The sequence below is a fragment of the Pleurodeles waltl genome, chromosome 3_1 (genome assembly GCF_031143425.1).
Source record: "Pleurodeles waltl isolate 20211129_DDA chromosome 3_1, aPleWal1.hap1.20221129, whole genome shotgun sequence".
In the NCBI taxonomy this organism is placed as follows: domain Eukaryota; kingdom Metazoa; phylum Chordata; class Amphibia; order Caudata; family Salamandridae; genus Pleurodeles; species Pleurodeles waltl.
Window position 1 is genome coordinate 868589398 of NC_090440.1, and position 14405 is coordinate 868603802.

A 14405-nucleotide genomic window follows, 5' to 3' on the forward strand; every position below is an offset into this window, starting at 1 on the left:
CTATCCCATTAACATTCGAATATAACAAGTACAATATCATCACGAATAAGGACGTGTTACCATGTCCTTATGAGGGGGTTAGGTGACAGTAAATGCTGGCTCCAGGAGACTGAAGCGGTCGCATGCGAGCACCAGCAGAGGACGGTGGTCAAAAAATCAATTGCTGCTTTTTTGGTTACAGATGAAACGTGTGCATGCATGCACACCCGGAGCGCTGGTCAGTCCATAATTGTACTATTTTGTACTATGAATACGCAGTTAATTTCCCCATCAGCAACAGATAAGCTTTCACTTCATGTCGAATCAACGAGAGACTATGGGGGAAATTGCACACTATAGGGGGTGGGTCTCCCTCTCCCCCCATACCTCTCTCTCTTCTGAAACCAGCTCAGTGAGCTATCCTGTCACAGCAATGCACACCCTTGATAATATGAAGCGACTACATAAAAGCAGCTTTAAAGACTAAAGTGAGCTACAGTACTAACTAAGCAATGCATTACAAATGTGGTAAGTGTGTTGGGCAATGCGAAAGGGACATTAATAGAGACTGCCAAGGAGAAATCTGCTTTCAGGCGCTAGGATCACGGCACGGAGCGGAAAGCTGCGTCTCCAAGTTGAGGCACAACGCACGTCGTGTTATGCAAGTGATTTTTCAACATCCTTCCACAGCACTTAGTTTACTTTCACTGCCATTTAATGAACAGAATATCCTGGCGAATCACTGTAGTGTACTCCTAGATGCGGTCAAGAGGGGGCGGTGCTGTGAGAGATCGGGGGACGAGAGGCTGCTGTCAAATGGGTCCGACTTCCTAATCTGTGCCTTTTAAACCGAGATCCTACCATGTGAACAGGGCCATCAAAGAATGTAGGATGGTTATGGGGCTCTGGTTCATACTGAATTACACCTAGTTAAAAGTGGAGGTCTCTGTACGACCCACAGGACATAGGCTTGCACCCTGACAAGATCGATTCACCATCAAACGTGGTACTATTTACAGAGGTCCAAAATCAGCAAAAAAGCTAAAAAATGCTATAGCAAAAACATGTTAACATAACTGTTATACAACAGGGCATTTTCAAATTAAATTGGTTCACTCTTTGATCACAGCAGAGTACCATCACAAAGGAAGTCCTCTACAGCAGCAGGCAGGGACCGAATATGAACATTAGGAGTGGTAAACTGATTGTCAACATTTCGGCATTACAAATAATACGATTCCTTTTTTTTTTTATGACTATCGTCCTGGATGATAATGTTCTGTCAGAAGGCCCAGACTACGCTCCCGCACTGAGATCAAAAGCCGTTTCACTATCTCTGCTGTGAGGGAATCTCACAAGCTTAAAACTGTTGTGTCCCTAACAAAGCATTTTTTTCCCTCAAATTGAGTATAAATCAGATAATCAAAACAGTGTCCTGTAGTAAATCTCAGCGCTGCTCTAGCGCTCATTTTCTTCTTCCGTGTATATCCCTACGAAGCAGAACCAGGGCTATAAGTAATCATTTCTTCTGCATTGTTATAAGGTTCCACAGCTGATAAGACCCGAGTCTCACTAACCTTACAGGCTGAGGCGATTGCTATTAGAAAGTCGGTCTATGACAGATGGTTGCAACGGAAAATTCAAATGGGGGGCCCATTAATTTAATTAAGACCAAATTAAGCTCCAAATGTGGAGGCCGTGGTGCCCTGATAGCATGAAAACTTTTTTATCGCTTCTAAGAAGTCTTTACTAAGAGGATCCGGTCCTTTTCTGTACGCTATCATTGCAACAAGATGAATTTTTACTTTGATTCGGCCAGAAATGCTCTGCTTGATGGATGTTTAGCATCCTTTAGGATATCTAAGCACACCTAGGGGCGGTTTATATGTCCATTTTGTCTGATCTCAGCAGCCATGCTGCTAAATTCATGTCTGTGCAGTTCTAGTGGAGTAGCAGACTATCAAGCCCAGTTAAGAGGTTTGGTTTGTATGGCAACTTCTTGTGTGGTGTGATAGACATCTGTAAACCATTTGGAAGAGACCACCGTCTGAGCCAGTCTGGAGCAATTAGGATCACTGTTGCTTAACAATTTCAGATCTTACAAATGACTGCAGGTAGCAAAGGAATTAGAGAAAAGGTATAAAGTAATGTCTTTAACTAGTTCGCTAAACATTAATTGCATCCAAATTACCAGAAAAAGGTTCACTGGCCAGTCTTCATCAGTTGTTTTGAGATGCTGCAAAGACATCTATCTCTGAAGAGCCTTAATCTGCAAAGAGCTGTTGAAGAACATTGTAGTCCAATATCCAGTATCCAACATCCATTCATGATTTTATGTGTAAAAATTGCTGGTTCAGGATTCCTGGTAAATGTACTGCTTTTATTAATAGATCTGGGTCACGGCCTTCAACCAGATTTTTGGTGCCGCCAAGGAGAGAGATGTTGATCTCATGCACCCTTATTTGTTTTGTTAGCCTATGGTCATTGTACTGCCCATTTGAATAGATGTAAGAAGGCCTTCAGAGCTAGATGGACTGCTCTCTTTCGCAATAATGCAAATTGCAGGATCTTTTAGGATTGTCCGCCTGGACAAGTGGCCTGAACAACAAGACCCTTTGTTTATGGGTGGGCTGAAAAGAAGGCAGGGTCACCTAGACGATAACGTCAGTCTGCAAGTTGGTTGGCTGCAGGAGCGGAAGAGAGTTTCTCCCATGCCGCCAAAAGGAGCTCTAAAAATAGCCTTATTAAAGGGAAGAAGGTGCTCTGGCGTTCCAGCAGAAGGCAAAAGGACCTCAATAAGAACGTCTGTCTTGGTTTCTGTGGTGGGCAATTGAAGATCCAAGAGTTGAGCAGCCTTCAGCATCACGTTATGTAGACAAACCACTTCAGGCATTGGTGGACCAGTGGGGATGTGCATAGTTAACCCTGGGGAGGTGCCCATACCACTGGTGGATGACAGTCCTTGAAATTCAAGAGGGTCAGGGTCCATAGGGGAGAAAATCAACAGGGTCAGAATCAATCCCAAAGATGTCATGGAAATGGTTGCTGTATTTTTCCTCTTCCAAAAGACGTGGAGCATCCCTACGGGGACCTGTTCTGAAGAGCAACATCGGACTGTGGTGTTGGTGGTGCTGCAATCGCCGCTGGTGGTGGTGCCCTCCACGGTGTCAGCTGATGAGGCACTGTGTAGCTCAGTGCAGCATTTGCATCGGGCCCGCCAGAGTGACGCCAAAGGGCACTGGATTTAAGGGCATGAACACTGGAAGCCGATATGGGGCCACTGGACACCAGTTGGTTTTGATGCCTTTGAAAATATAGGCTCCATCGTGTTCATATCTGAGCCTGGTGTCAGGAACTCAGGGAAGGCAGATGCTGTAAACTCTGTCAGTAGAGTCACTGGTGCTGGGGTCTTCAGATGTCACTCTGGAGCGGAGTCGAGCTGAGGCGCTACTAGTATCGCGTCCAACAACTCCAGCTCAGAGGACGTAGGTCTTGTGGGAGGCTAAGAGTTACAGGGAGACTTGCCCTTAGCATTTCTTCAGCTTCCTAGGCTGCCTCGCTTATTTGCTTGCTGAGGATGAGGCTTGAGATCTAGAGCGATGTCTCGACCATTTGCGGCATCAATAGTCCTCCCTAGCTCTAGCAAAATTAACTTCCCACTCTTATAGCCTTTGGGTGCATGCTGAGGCAAGAAGAGCAGGTCAGAGAATCATGATCTGATCCCAGATACTAAAGGCAAACTGAGGAGGGGGCTCCATAGTAGACATCTGTTCCTCACAATCCCTGCAGGGTTTGAACTTTGATTTCTTGGGAGGAGACATAGTACTGCTGTTAGAATTGTCTCAACAGGAACTTCTAAGAGAGCAAAGGCCCCGATCAAAGGCACGGACAAAGGGAAACTGATGTTGTTGCACTGCTGCGGGTGCCGTATGACCTCAGTGAGGTTGCCTGGCGTCACTTACAACATTGACCAACCCCAGAGACCCCTTGCTGATGACTTGAGAGCATTGAAGTTTTCTAGATCCAGCGTGGCATCTGGGGTTGATTTACAGGTGATGGACCGGAAGGTAGAAGTATCCATCTCACATTTGTTTTATTTTTACTTCTGAATGTTTAACATGTCGATTGATGGGTGAATATGGAAGTGCTTTTGAGGTGCACTATATGGCTTTGGGGCCTTGCTGGGCAAGCAAAGGTGCTCGTTGGTGTCTCTAATGTGTTCTATTGGTGTAGGGTGAAGTATACTAATACGTTAGTATCTAGAGTTGACAAACCTAACCCAACTATATGGCTGTAGGGCAGAGTTGTCAGTCATACATGGCAATCCTAATTTTGCTTTCCAGTTGAAGGAGGCATAGCACCAACATAAATCACAGGTTTTTTTTTTAACCCTGACCTAATATGGCACTGTTCAGCTATTCCTGTGCTTTAGTTTGCAATGCACACTGTCCATTTATCTAAGAAGCACGTACCTGCATTTCAACCACTTTTCCCTTGCTTTTAGGGCTCAGGGACCACTCATAGCTGGCAATGCCATGGTCATCAGTGCTCTCGTTTCCATACAGAGTAATGGAGTTCTTGGGCAGGGTGATCACTTGAATAGCGCCGGCATTCGCCACGGGGGGATAATCCACAGCTTTGCTCACAGTCAGGTTAGCAGTGGTGGAGTTGCTGGCACCATCAGAGTCCACAACGGTTAGACTTTGGGAGTAAGAAGTGAGAAAAACATCAAGATGAGTGGCAGCAGCAGAAGTACTCAATGAGTAAACCAATGAGGGGAGGGCCTGGTGTGCCCAGAGGCCTTGGCTTGCTGCTCACCTGAATGTGTAATTTCCAGGGACCAGGTTTGTAAGTTTCAAAATAGCCGTATCAGCAGACACTTTCTCTTCTCGCAAGGGTCCTTTCAGTTCTTCCCAGCGGTAGCTGACAATTTTGTCATCATCTTTACTTTCTATAAAAAAAAAGAAATGAAGATGGCAGATTAGGGCTCAAAAAACTGGAAAACTTCAAATCTTGAGACACATCCCCAGTTTTTCACGATCCACTGTGACACTGGCTTTCATATGCAGGAGAATGTGTTGTATCAGAGTAAATCACACTTTGGGGATAGGAGGAGATTTTACCTCACATCATACTGGAAATAGAATAGTACTTCTGCCAACAGCCAACGTAGAAACAAACGAAAAGCTGTATTTGCTTAACATGCAGGTATTATCTTATGCTTGCGAGACAACACTTTTGGTGGCTACACTATAATAACAAATATTGCATGAAATCTGTGCAGCAAGCCACCTCATCCAACCCAAAGAAGATATCAGTATTACTGTTAAAGGAAGAACTGCGCCACCTGCATACCTACTTCACAAGCCAAACAAGACCACACATCTGCTTTCAAACAACCCACACCACAGCAACAAACGTTGACTTGCATAACGCTGCAGAGAATACATTATGTTTTGTACTTTAAGCAAGGAAATCATTTATACTCCACCACTCATTGATAAAGTCACAGACTCGCTGACCCTCAATAGTCGAAGATGCTTCATACAGTTCATTTGCTAGCTACTAAAAGGAAGATGTTTTTTAGCTAATTAAGTGCTTACGGCTTCCATCGATGACGGTTGAGGTAGTGGGTAGATTGATCACTTGGGAAACAGGTGACACAACAGCCACTGGAGGCTGGTTGACTCTGGGCTCTGCGGAAAAACAAATGATCACTTTAACAAGTATAACAAGCATTTGCAATGCAATGGGTCTTGCATTTGCTCGAGTTAAAGCTATTGACGTTGTAAACTCCTAACCGGACTTTTCTTGCCACATAAACTGAAAATGACAAGTAAAACAGTTTCACATAACCGGACTTTTCTTGCCACAAAGTGAAAATGAAAAGTAAAACAGTTTCACCTAAGCGAGCCGACGGCCTTCAAGAGCGCAAAGCAGATACACAGAAGAAAACACGCAGTCAAACGTGTTGGCAAAAGTGTAATTATCCATGTAACCGGCAAAAGTGCAATTATCCATGTAACAGGGTCGATGTCATGCAAAGCACTCGGCTACTGCCCAGCGAGATTGCGCTGCCTATGAAATAAAGAGAAAAAATAGACCAAAAACCATACCGAAAACGTGGATACTCGCATGTTTTCAATATTTGGCCAGGGCGCGCGAGGCGGGCTAAACACTGGAAAGGGCATGACACATGCATGCCTTCCACTAATTGAATCAAGTGAATTTTTAAAGGCAAGGCCACAAACCAATCAAACCGATGGGCGTGACATGGTCGTGGTTAAAAGCCCCCCGAGATATTACACCATGAACAGAGCGCTTTGGGCTCGACCCTAAAAGTACGTGCAAATTCAAAATAGAGCAGTTTTTTTTTGTTTTTTTTAAAGTGCACATAAATAATGCATCATAAAAGGCGCTCATAAAGACCACACATTAGGCTTTTTGAAGCATAGTTTATATGCGGGAATCTGAATTGTCACTAACGTACCCTATTTGTACAACTTTATGGAGAGTAGTATTCTCTCTCAGAGCTATGGATGAAGCCTTCAAACTAGACTGGGGCATATTACAGAACATGCGTAACTAGTATATTCTCAAGACCATGCTAATTTGTCACTGTGCTATAAACACACTATGATATGTATTTCTTTTGTTACATTGTGAATATCGTTTCTACAAGTCAATGCTTTCCTTGTAGTTCCTTACTTTGTAAATAAAATTATATAAACTATCTGGTTCTGTAATCCGTATGTCACAGACTAAGGAAAAGTTCAACTGAGTATTGAGATCTGCTATTCAGTTTGCTCTATTGGAGTACACTGTGCCACTATTTTCGTACAAGGTTAAAGGTCAAAAGATCTCCAGAAACGAGCCCCCTGGAGGGGACCGTCGAGCATTGCAGCACCAGCCCGACAAGGAGCAGGCCCTCCGGTGAAGCATGACACTCACTGGGTGCGTGAGGGCTCTTGCTTCCACTTATAGAAGGGTCTGTCTGACCTGTGGCTATTCCCTTCGAACAGTGTACCTAATTATTTAGACCTTGGAACCAAACTGGAAGAATGGTGCAGCTTATAATGACTAATGTTTAGGCATAGAGAATTCCTGCTTCAACCATTGTAACTAAGTACTAGATGGAGTCATTCTCCCCTGCCCTGCCAGTAACTGCTTCTACCTAAAGTATACTAAAATAGTATTTGAAATTTTGACTCCCCAGATTGGGAAACGTACAGTTAGTTGTAGGATATTAAGTAGATACATGTGGTTCCAAGACACATTAAAGGGAGTTTGTCTGTCGCATAGTGCAACCTTCCTATGAAGGATTTCTCCATTTTAACCTGGAATTTGAAACAAATGAGAGAAAAATTAATTGCACATACCTGGATTTACAGTCACATTCACATATCCTTCCCCATGAGCATTTTCTCCGTCCACTATTACTTTGAATTCGTACAGACCTAGTGTAAGCTTGAAAGAAAGGGGACAGGTTAGGCAACATTCAGGAAGGCATTGCCATCATCAGCTAACTGCACAAGACACCTGCTGCCACAGAGTTGAAAAATCTGCTTTTGCTCTCACACAGACACTAAGTCTTAGGGCCTGAGCTTGGCGGATGAGTACTCTATCACAAACATGACAGGTAACCTGCCCACCTTATTATAAATCCATAGGATATAATGAACTTGTCATGTTTGTGACAGACTAAACCATTCGCCAAACTCTCAGGGCCTTAGTTCGTATCACTGCTGTTTGCAGTACTTTTTATTTTCAAATAAAATAAATAGCACAGACAAACTAGTGTATATTACAAAGACCGATACAATTTTCTGTATTTTCTAAGAGTCAAAAAAGTGTGCAATTTTTAAGCTCCTGTTTTTCGCAAACCTCATTGACCTTGGTTTGATTTGTTCCGATTTGTTCTGTTGAAAGCACTAAGTCCAGCCACACCAGTGAGGTAACCATTTTTATCAGAAGGCTTGGGAGGATGCTGGTTTGAAGGAAATTTGTGGCCCCCCCGCAGAATCCAGTACTTTCCATCATAGAAATGTTATGAAAATGTGTTTTTTTAAGTCAAATTTTGCGGTTTGCAAAGCATTCTGGGTAACATAACCTAGTGATAGCTACACAAGGCACCCCATCCTGGATTCCTCTAGGTGTCGAGTTTAAAAAAAAATGTAGGGTTTGCTAGATTCCCTAGGTGCCTGTTGAGCCATGACCCAAAATCCACAGCTAGGCACATTAAAAAAGTGGTCAGTTTTCAGTGGAAAAACGTAATGTGTTCAGGTTCCGTTTTGGGCTGTTGACTGTTGTAAGCACTAAACTTACCCATAAAAGGGAAAATTTTAGGTTTTCAAAAGATTCTGGGTAACACAACCTAGTGAGAGCCATGCAAGACACCACGTCCTGGATCCTGGTGTCTAGTTTTCAAAAACCTATAGGTTTGCTAGGTTCCCTAGCTGCCGGCTAAAGTAGGGCCCAGAATCCACAGCTAGGCACATTCCAAAAAGGGTCCATTTTCAGTGGAAAATGTGATGTGTCCATGTTGCATTTTGAGCTGGGTCCTGTTGCAGGCCCTAAGTCTACCCACATAAGTGAGGTACTTTTTTATCATGAGACTCATGGGAGACACAGATTAGTAGAACAAGTGTTATTACCCATAGTATTTCTCTGCATTTTTGCTTTCCAAATGTAAGACAGTGTATAAGAAAGAAGTCATTTAGAAAAATGCCCTTTGTGAGGTGCAGCTCAGTTATTGGCTCTGGTTACCTAGAGTTCTTGGAAAACCCATAAACCCAATAGGAGGCAAGGTGGATGCTGGAAGGAGAAGGCGACCCCAGACACATCCTCATGTGTTTGGAGGGGGTGGAAGATTGGGTTCGGGGAAGGTGGGGGGTGGTTGGCTCTAGCTGAAGAAGACAGCACCTTCCAAACCAGACGCTGAATGGGTGACAAACATAGCACTGAATACGCTAATGGGTACAGCAATGTGTCTATGAACTAACTACCTTGTAATATTTTTAAGTTGGTGGGGTGTTTACAGAACTTTTTTGTATAATATTTATTGTTTATGGTACATATAATTTGCATAAACAATACTTTATAGCACAATATTAAATATGGTATAGTGGGTATATAAAAATAGGCCTGTGTTCTTATTTGTCACATCGTTTTTTACTGTGAGAAGTATCTTTGAAACTGTTATTTTCAAAAGTTTTACATCCACAATTTGCATGCAATAATCTTCAACCTGTTATTACCCTTAAAAATTCCTGCATGAAAAATTGGTCTTCTATCACTTATGTTTTTTTTTTTTTTTTAAATCTCTCTGCTTCTTTCTACCTTCTGTCTCCCTCTTCGGTATACAAGCCATTCTAAAAATCTCATGCCCAACTGCCTTAAATCTCTTTAGAATCTGTACCAATATCTATTAACTCCAGCTAAGAAGTGTATCTCACTTAGCACCCTTCTAATGATCACATCTATGTCGACAATTACCGCAGAGAAAATGACTTGAATGCATGGAATGAGCCTGCAAAACTAACCCCAATAACCAGTTGACTGACCACTAATTTGTCTCCTGAATAGAGTGCTACTCGCCGCAAAGCGCTTCAACGCCTCGGTCAGGGGTAGTAAGCGCTATACAAATACAATTTGATTATTTATTATATATCCGTGCAAGCAGAAGGGTCTAGCAGATGTAATGGTATATTGATTTTTGTAAATCTGCCATTGTGATGCTAATTTGGCATGGATAGCTAATGTGTACAAAATATTATGGAGGCCTAAGTGTGAACTACCTCAAATAGCCAAAAACAAAGGTTTAGCACAAGGGGGGAGGGGGTTAGCAGAAAAGTGGTTAAGATATCTAGAGTCAGCTCTGTTCGTCCTATGTAGATGCTGCAATAAACATGTACTAATTGAGGTATGACAATGAAGTGCTTTGAAGCGCAACACTCACCTTCGAGAGTTTGAGGACCTGTGAATGCTTCCCCTCCATCTCACCGCTGTAGTCTTTAGGGTGCGTGATGAGTCGCCAGTCATAAGTGTAAACTGTCCCTAAAATTGAAGGCTCATCAGTTTATTTTTATCCACCAAAATTCATTCAGCTTTAAAACTTTCAAAATCAAGAGATGCTTACTGACTGCTGAAATTGAACCAGAGCTAGATAGCATTATGTGCATAGACTGGAACTGCATACAGCTTAGGTAAGGTAATAGCTATGGTTTTATTTTGAATAGGAGAAAATGTGTACTTTAGTGACTAAAATGAGGACTGCGTAATCAGGAGGAGGGGGGGGGTAGAAAAAAAAACAAAAAAAACGTAATGTTAGGGTGCAAGGAGAGAAAGGTAATAAACAAATGTGTACAAGGAAGGCGGAGTTCCCACTGTATGGATGAAGAGATCGGCTTCGCCATACGGAGTGCTTTCCTTCATGAAGATACCACCTTTTAAGTTCTCTGGGACAGAGGATAGCTCAAGTCTGAGCCTGTGGCTGTTGAGCCTTTTCTCAAAAGTCATTTCCCATTAGTTTTTGTAATTTCAGAAATGGTCCTTTTGCCTTTTTGTTTCTTTTGTCTGAAGCCTATGTCCTGCGACTGATCTGCTGGTTGAGGTCTGCTCTGTCAAGATATAACCTACAAGTTCTCTAGAACAGGAGGCAGCTCAGGCCTGAACCTGTAGGTTTTCTCTTTTTCTAAAGCCAAACCCCATTAGTTTACGTCATTTTAGAGATGGCCCTTCTTACTTTTTTTTTTCCTTTGTCTGAAGCTTATGCCCTGCGACTGCTCAGGTGGCTGAGGTCTAATCCTTCAACTTAGGCCACGATATCTGACCTTTGAACCCAAACGTCAGGGATATTAAAATAACAGCAGTGCTATCTAATTCCCAAAGCACAGGAAGCCGGAGTCACCAAGGTGAATAACTTCCCTCACTCTGTGATTTGGTGGTCACTTGAGAGCTGAGTACATAGAGGTTGGCAACTGATGGAAACAACTCTAGCAGCTGATGTGGCATTAAGGCTCTCATGTACAGAGATTCCGTTTAAGGAATCGTACATTGCAACAAATAATTCACAATTTGCGATTCCTTAAATAGAATGTATAAACATTGATTTAATAGACGTGGTTGCAATTTGTGCACCGACTTTGAACAAACCCACAGGTATCTTTGAGAACCGACTGATGTGTTAATAGGTTGATTCTCAAAATACCGAATTGTAATGGGCTACAATTCGACCTACCTCACTAATATGCACGAGGTAGGTCACTAGTTGAGACCTAGTATGATTGGCTAAGCCAATAGCTTTTGCATGAGTGAGACCAATCGGATTTGCCAGTGCTTATTACTCTGTTCCCACTATGCCTGCTCCGATCTCGTTGTTGCACCCCAATCACTTTCCTATACACTGTTTGTATGACGAATCCACACTATTTGCTACTACTGTAGGAAAATCCTGCTAACGGGGCTACCATTGCAAATCAGAATTGAGATGAGAACTTCTCCCAAGTTATTGTTTACAAGTCAGGCATTTTCAAACACATCTTAAAATGAAATTAAATATCCAAATCAATCTTACTGCACTTCAAGCCTTTGTCCTCAAGCATATAGGACGGCATTGCCCTGCACCACGGCCTAGCAGTCTCCACATTGGCCCAACTTAAAAGCATCCTTTGCACTGCAATGCACTCCATAAAGAGCATGAAGAAATCTGACCACATTATCCCCACCCTAATGGAACTTTATTGGCTCCTGATGTTGGCCTACACCATCTTCAAAACCAGCTGCATCAGTTACAGTGTTCACGACCAGTACCCTTAACATCTACTGTGGCTCTCGGCACACCAGCAGCCAGGCCACCATCAGGCTGGTGTCAAAGAAGAGTAAATAAGAACAAGCTTTGGCAAAGTTTTGTGCACGCTTTTAGCCATGCTGTACAAGATCGCTACTCCAGTGCAGAACGGCTTAAAGAAAAAAAACTCCAAAATGGGTCAGAACATTTTTTTTTTAATGTAGCATAGAAGCGCTTTCAAAAGTTGAGTGGGGAGGGTTAAGCACCTGGGGGCAAAAGGTGAAGCAATATGGCAGGAGGTGAGAAGCAACAGAGTGGACAGGAGAAGAAGACAGAAGAGGGAGAGAACATGGGCCAAATAGCATTGTGGAGCATGGAGGTGGAGAAGCACACAGACAAGAGAAAGCAACGCAAATAAAGGAAAAAGGCGCACGAAGGAGAAGTTGGAAAACACATGAGCTTTCACTGAGTGTTTAACAGAATTGAAAAAGTAGATTCAAAAAAGCGAAAAAGAGGAAGCAATGAGGCCATCCAATACAAAGAGATGGTAAAGGGGCTATGCTTCATGGGAGGGACAAACAAAAGACGTATAGGCTGAAACAAGGAAAGCCATCCAGTAGAAAGCAACCAAATAAGAGGTATAGTAAAGCCAACTGAGTAGCCTAGCAGCCCGGACATGGAACACACTTCCCCTCAGGCAGACCGCATCACTGAAGCAGTTCAGGAAGGACCTCAAGATCTGGCTCTAACTGAGCAGCACGCCTACATTCAGCGCCTTGAGACTCTATGGGTGATTAGCTGCGCTTTACAAATCCTTGATTGCTTGTTGAATTGAAGGTAAGTAGTAATGCACTGGCTGCTAGCCTCTGTGTGTTCTTATTAAGCCCACAATATGTCTTTTGCAACCAGACGTAGCATTGACAAAAAGCTGGAATAATATCCCTGTTTCCTTCACTTCAGGACGACCCTAAACCTGCTCCAAATCAGTAAATATCTGAAGACACAGCTCTTTATAATGCACCATACAAAATAGTAACAGTGCACTTTCACTTTCAGAACCAAATACCCTACTTGCATTCATTGACTGTGTCATCGCTGTCTTTTGGCTATGCTTGTGTTGTACAAATACCACATTCATACACACAGCGGCACTACTTATCTCATGATTCATCGTCTATTCACTTCTGAACAATGTGGAGTGCCTTACAATACTTAAAAGAAAGGTTGTGAAAGTGCTATTAGTTCACTGTGCTCTGGTTAGGAAAAGCCATGTGTCACATGTTTAGAAAAAATACATTAACTCCCTCGTGTTACTGTGATGCAGACCTTGTTCTAATGCTTGATGGGGCACGCAAAAAACTGATTATGCAGCTTCCTTTACAAGGTTCGTACAGAGGTTAGATTCTACCTCATGGAAGGTGCCACAAAGTGAGTACTGGTAATGGATGTCTACCACACCAGAGCCAGTATCCAAGTAGACCCATAAGGGTGCATGAAAGCCAACCTGACGGTCGATCCAGTGATGCCGATTTAATGGGTGGCAAACCTAGGCAGAGACTGCCAACATCACATGGGGCAATTGTAATATTGTATTATGGAGAGGACACTCGGTGAGACGGACTGAGCTTTAAAGCATGATTACTGGACAAGCTGAGAGACAGTGAAGAAAAACGTTATTTTCCTCAGAAGCGGCCAGAGTGAACAGGGCATCCAAGCAGTGAACAACCATCCTCCCTTTGTTGGTCCCAGAATCTTTCAGCCCAGTAAAAGAATGCCTTCTAAGCACCCCTGATGAAATATTCCTCCAATCACTCAGACTACAAACAAGCTCTTGTTTGCTACTCGTGCATCGGTTTCAGTAGACACCCAGATGAAAAATCCTGGGCTCAACACTCGGGAACCCAGAAATCCATCATAACCCGCCTTAGTCCTCATGGAGCATGTCATGTCATTACGCCCAACCAAGCAGTGCCTTTGTTTTAAACAGTAGCTGAGCCTCCTGCGGAACGATACGGATCACAGAGTTAGAATAATAGATGCAGCTACAAAGAACACGTGGATTGAGTTGGGTCATACGACCTCTACATCAGACTCACTGGACAGCTGTTTCAACAAGAGCACTTCCTACTTACTTTTGTCCCACACTGCCCATGAATCATCACCTGGATAGCTGATTTTGCCATCATGGTACATATTACGATCCCCTATTTTAACTTACTGGATATGAAGATTTAGCATCCAGTCCGAAGCACTGATATGGAGCTTAATGTAGTTTACACACTGGCAGGGAGATGAAAACCCAATCTCCATCACTACAGTTAGCGCACACCGCTTTCGCTGAGGAAGAAATTAAGTTTGCTCGTGATCTTGATTTATTTAAGACTCACAAAGTAAAATTATACAAAATTCCTGTAAGACAGAGCTCTTTACATAGAGCAATACATGAGCGAACACCCAATAGTTGGGTAAAGCACCAACCCAAAACAGCAAAAGTCTTGTAGAGCTAACAATTAATCAGTATTTGTAGAAGGATCAGCTTTGGCTGTGGGTGCAGACAAGAACATCACGGGTGCCAGTGCCTAATTATTAATAATTAAAAAAAAGTAAGAGGGAGGGATCCAAACGTTTTTCTTAGGAT

At 42.9% G+C, this 14405-nt stretch overlaps 1 protein-coding gene across 4 annotated transcripts in view; it reads right to left on the reverse strand.

Moving 5' to 3' along the window:
* Window positions 1–14405, reverse strand: part of KIAA0319L (KIAA0319 like) — a 612066-nt gene that overhangs the window by 248146 nt on the left and 349515 nt on the right. For all 4 annotated transcript variants that reach the window (XM_069223811.1, XM_069223812.1, XM_069223814.1 and 1 more), the window contains exons 6-10: window positions 9938–10035; window positions 7359–7446; window positions 5583–5675; window positions 4798–4930; window positions 4452–4680 (exon numbers count right to left, since the gene is read on the reverse strand). In XM_069223811.1, coding sequence (XP_069079912.1) covers window positions 4452–4680; window positions 4798–4930; window positions 5583–5675; window positions 7359–7446; window positions 9938–10035 — 641 coding nt within the window. The remainder of the gene's footprint in view (window positions 1–4451; window positions 4681–4797; window positions 4931–5582; window positions 5676–7358; window positions 7447–9937; window positions 10036–14405) is intronic.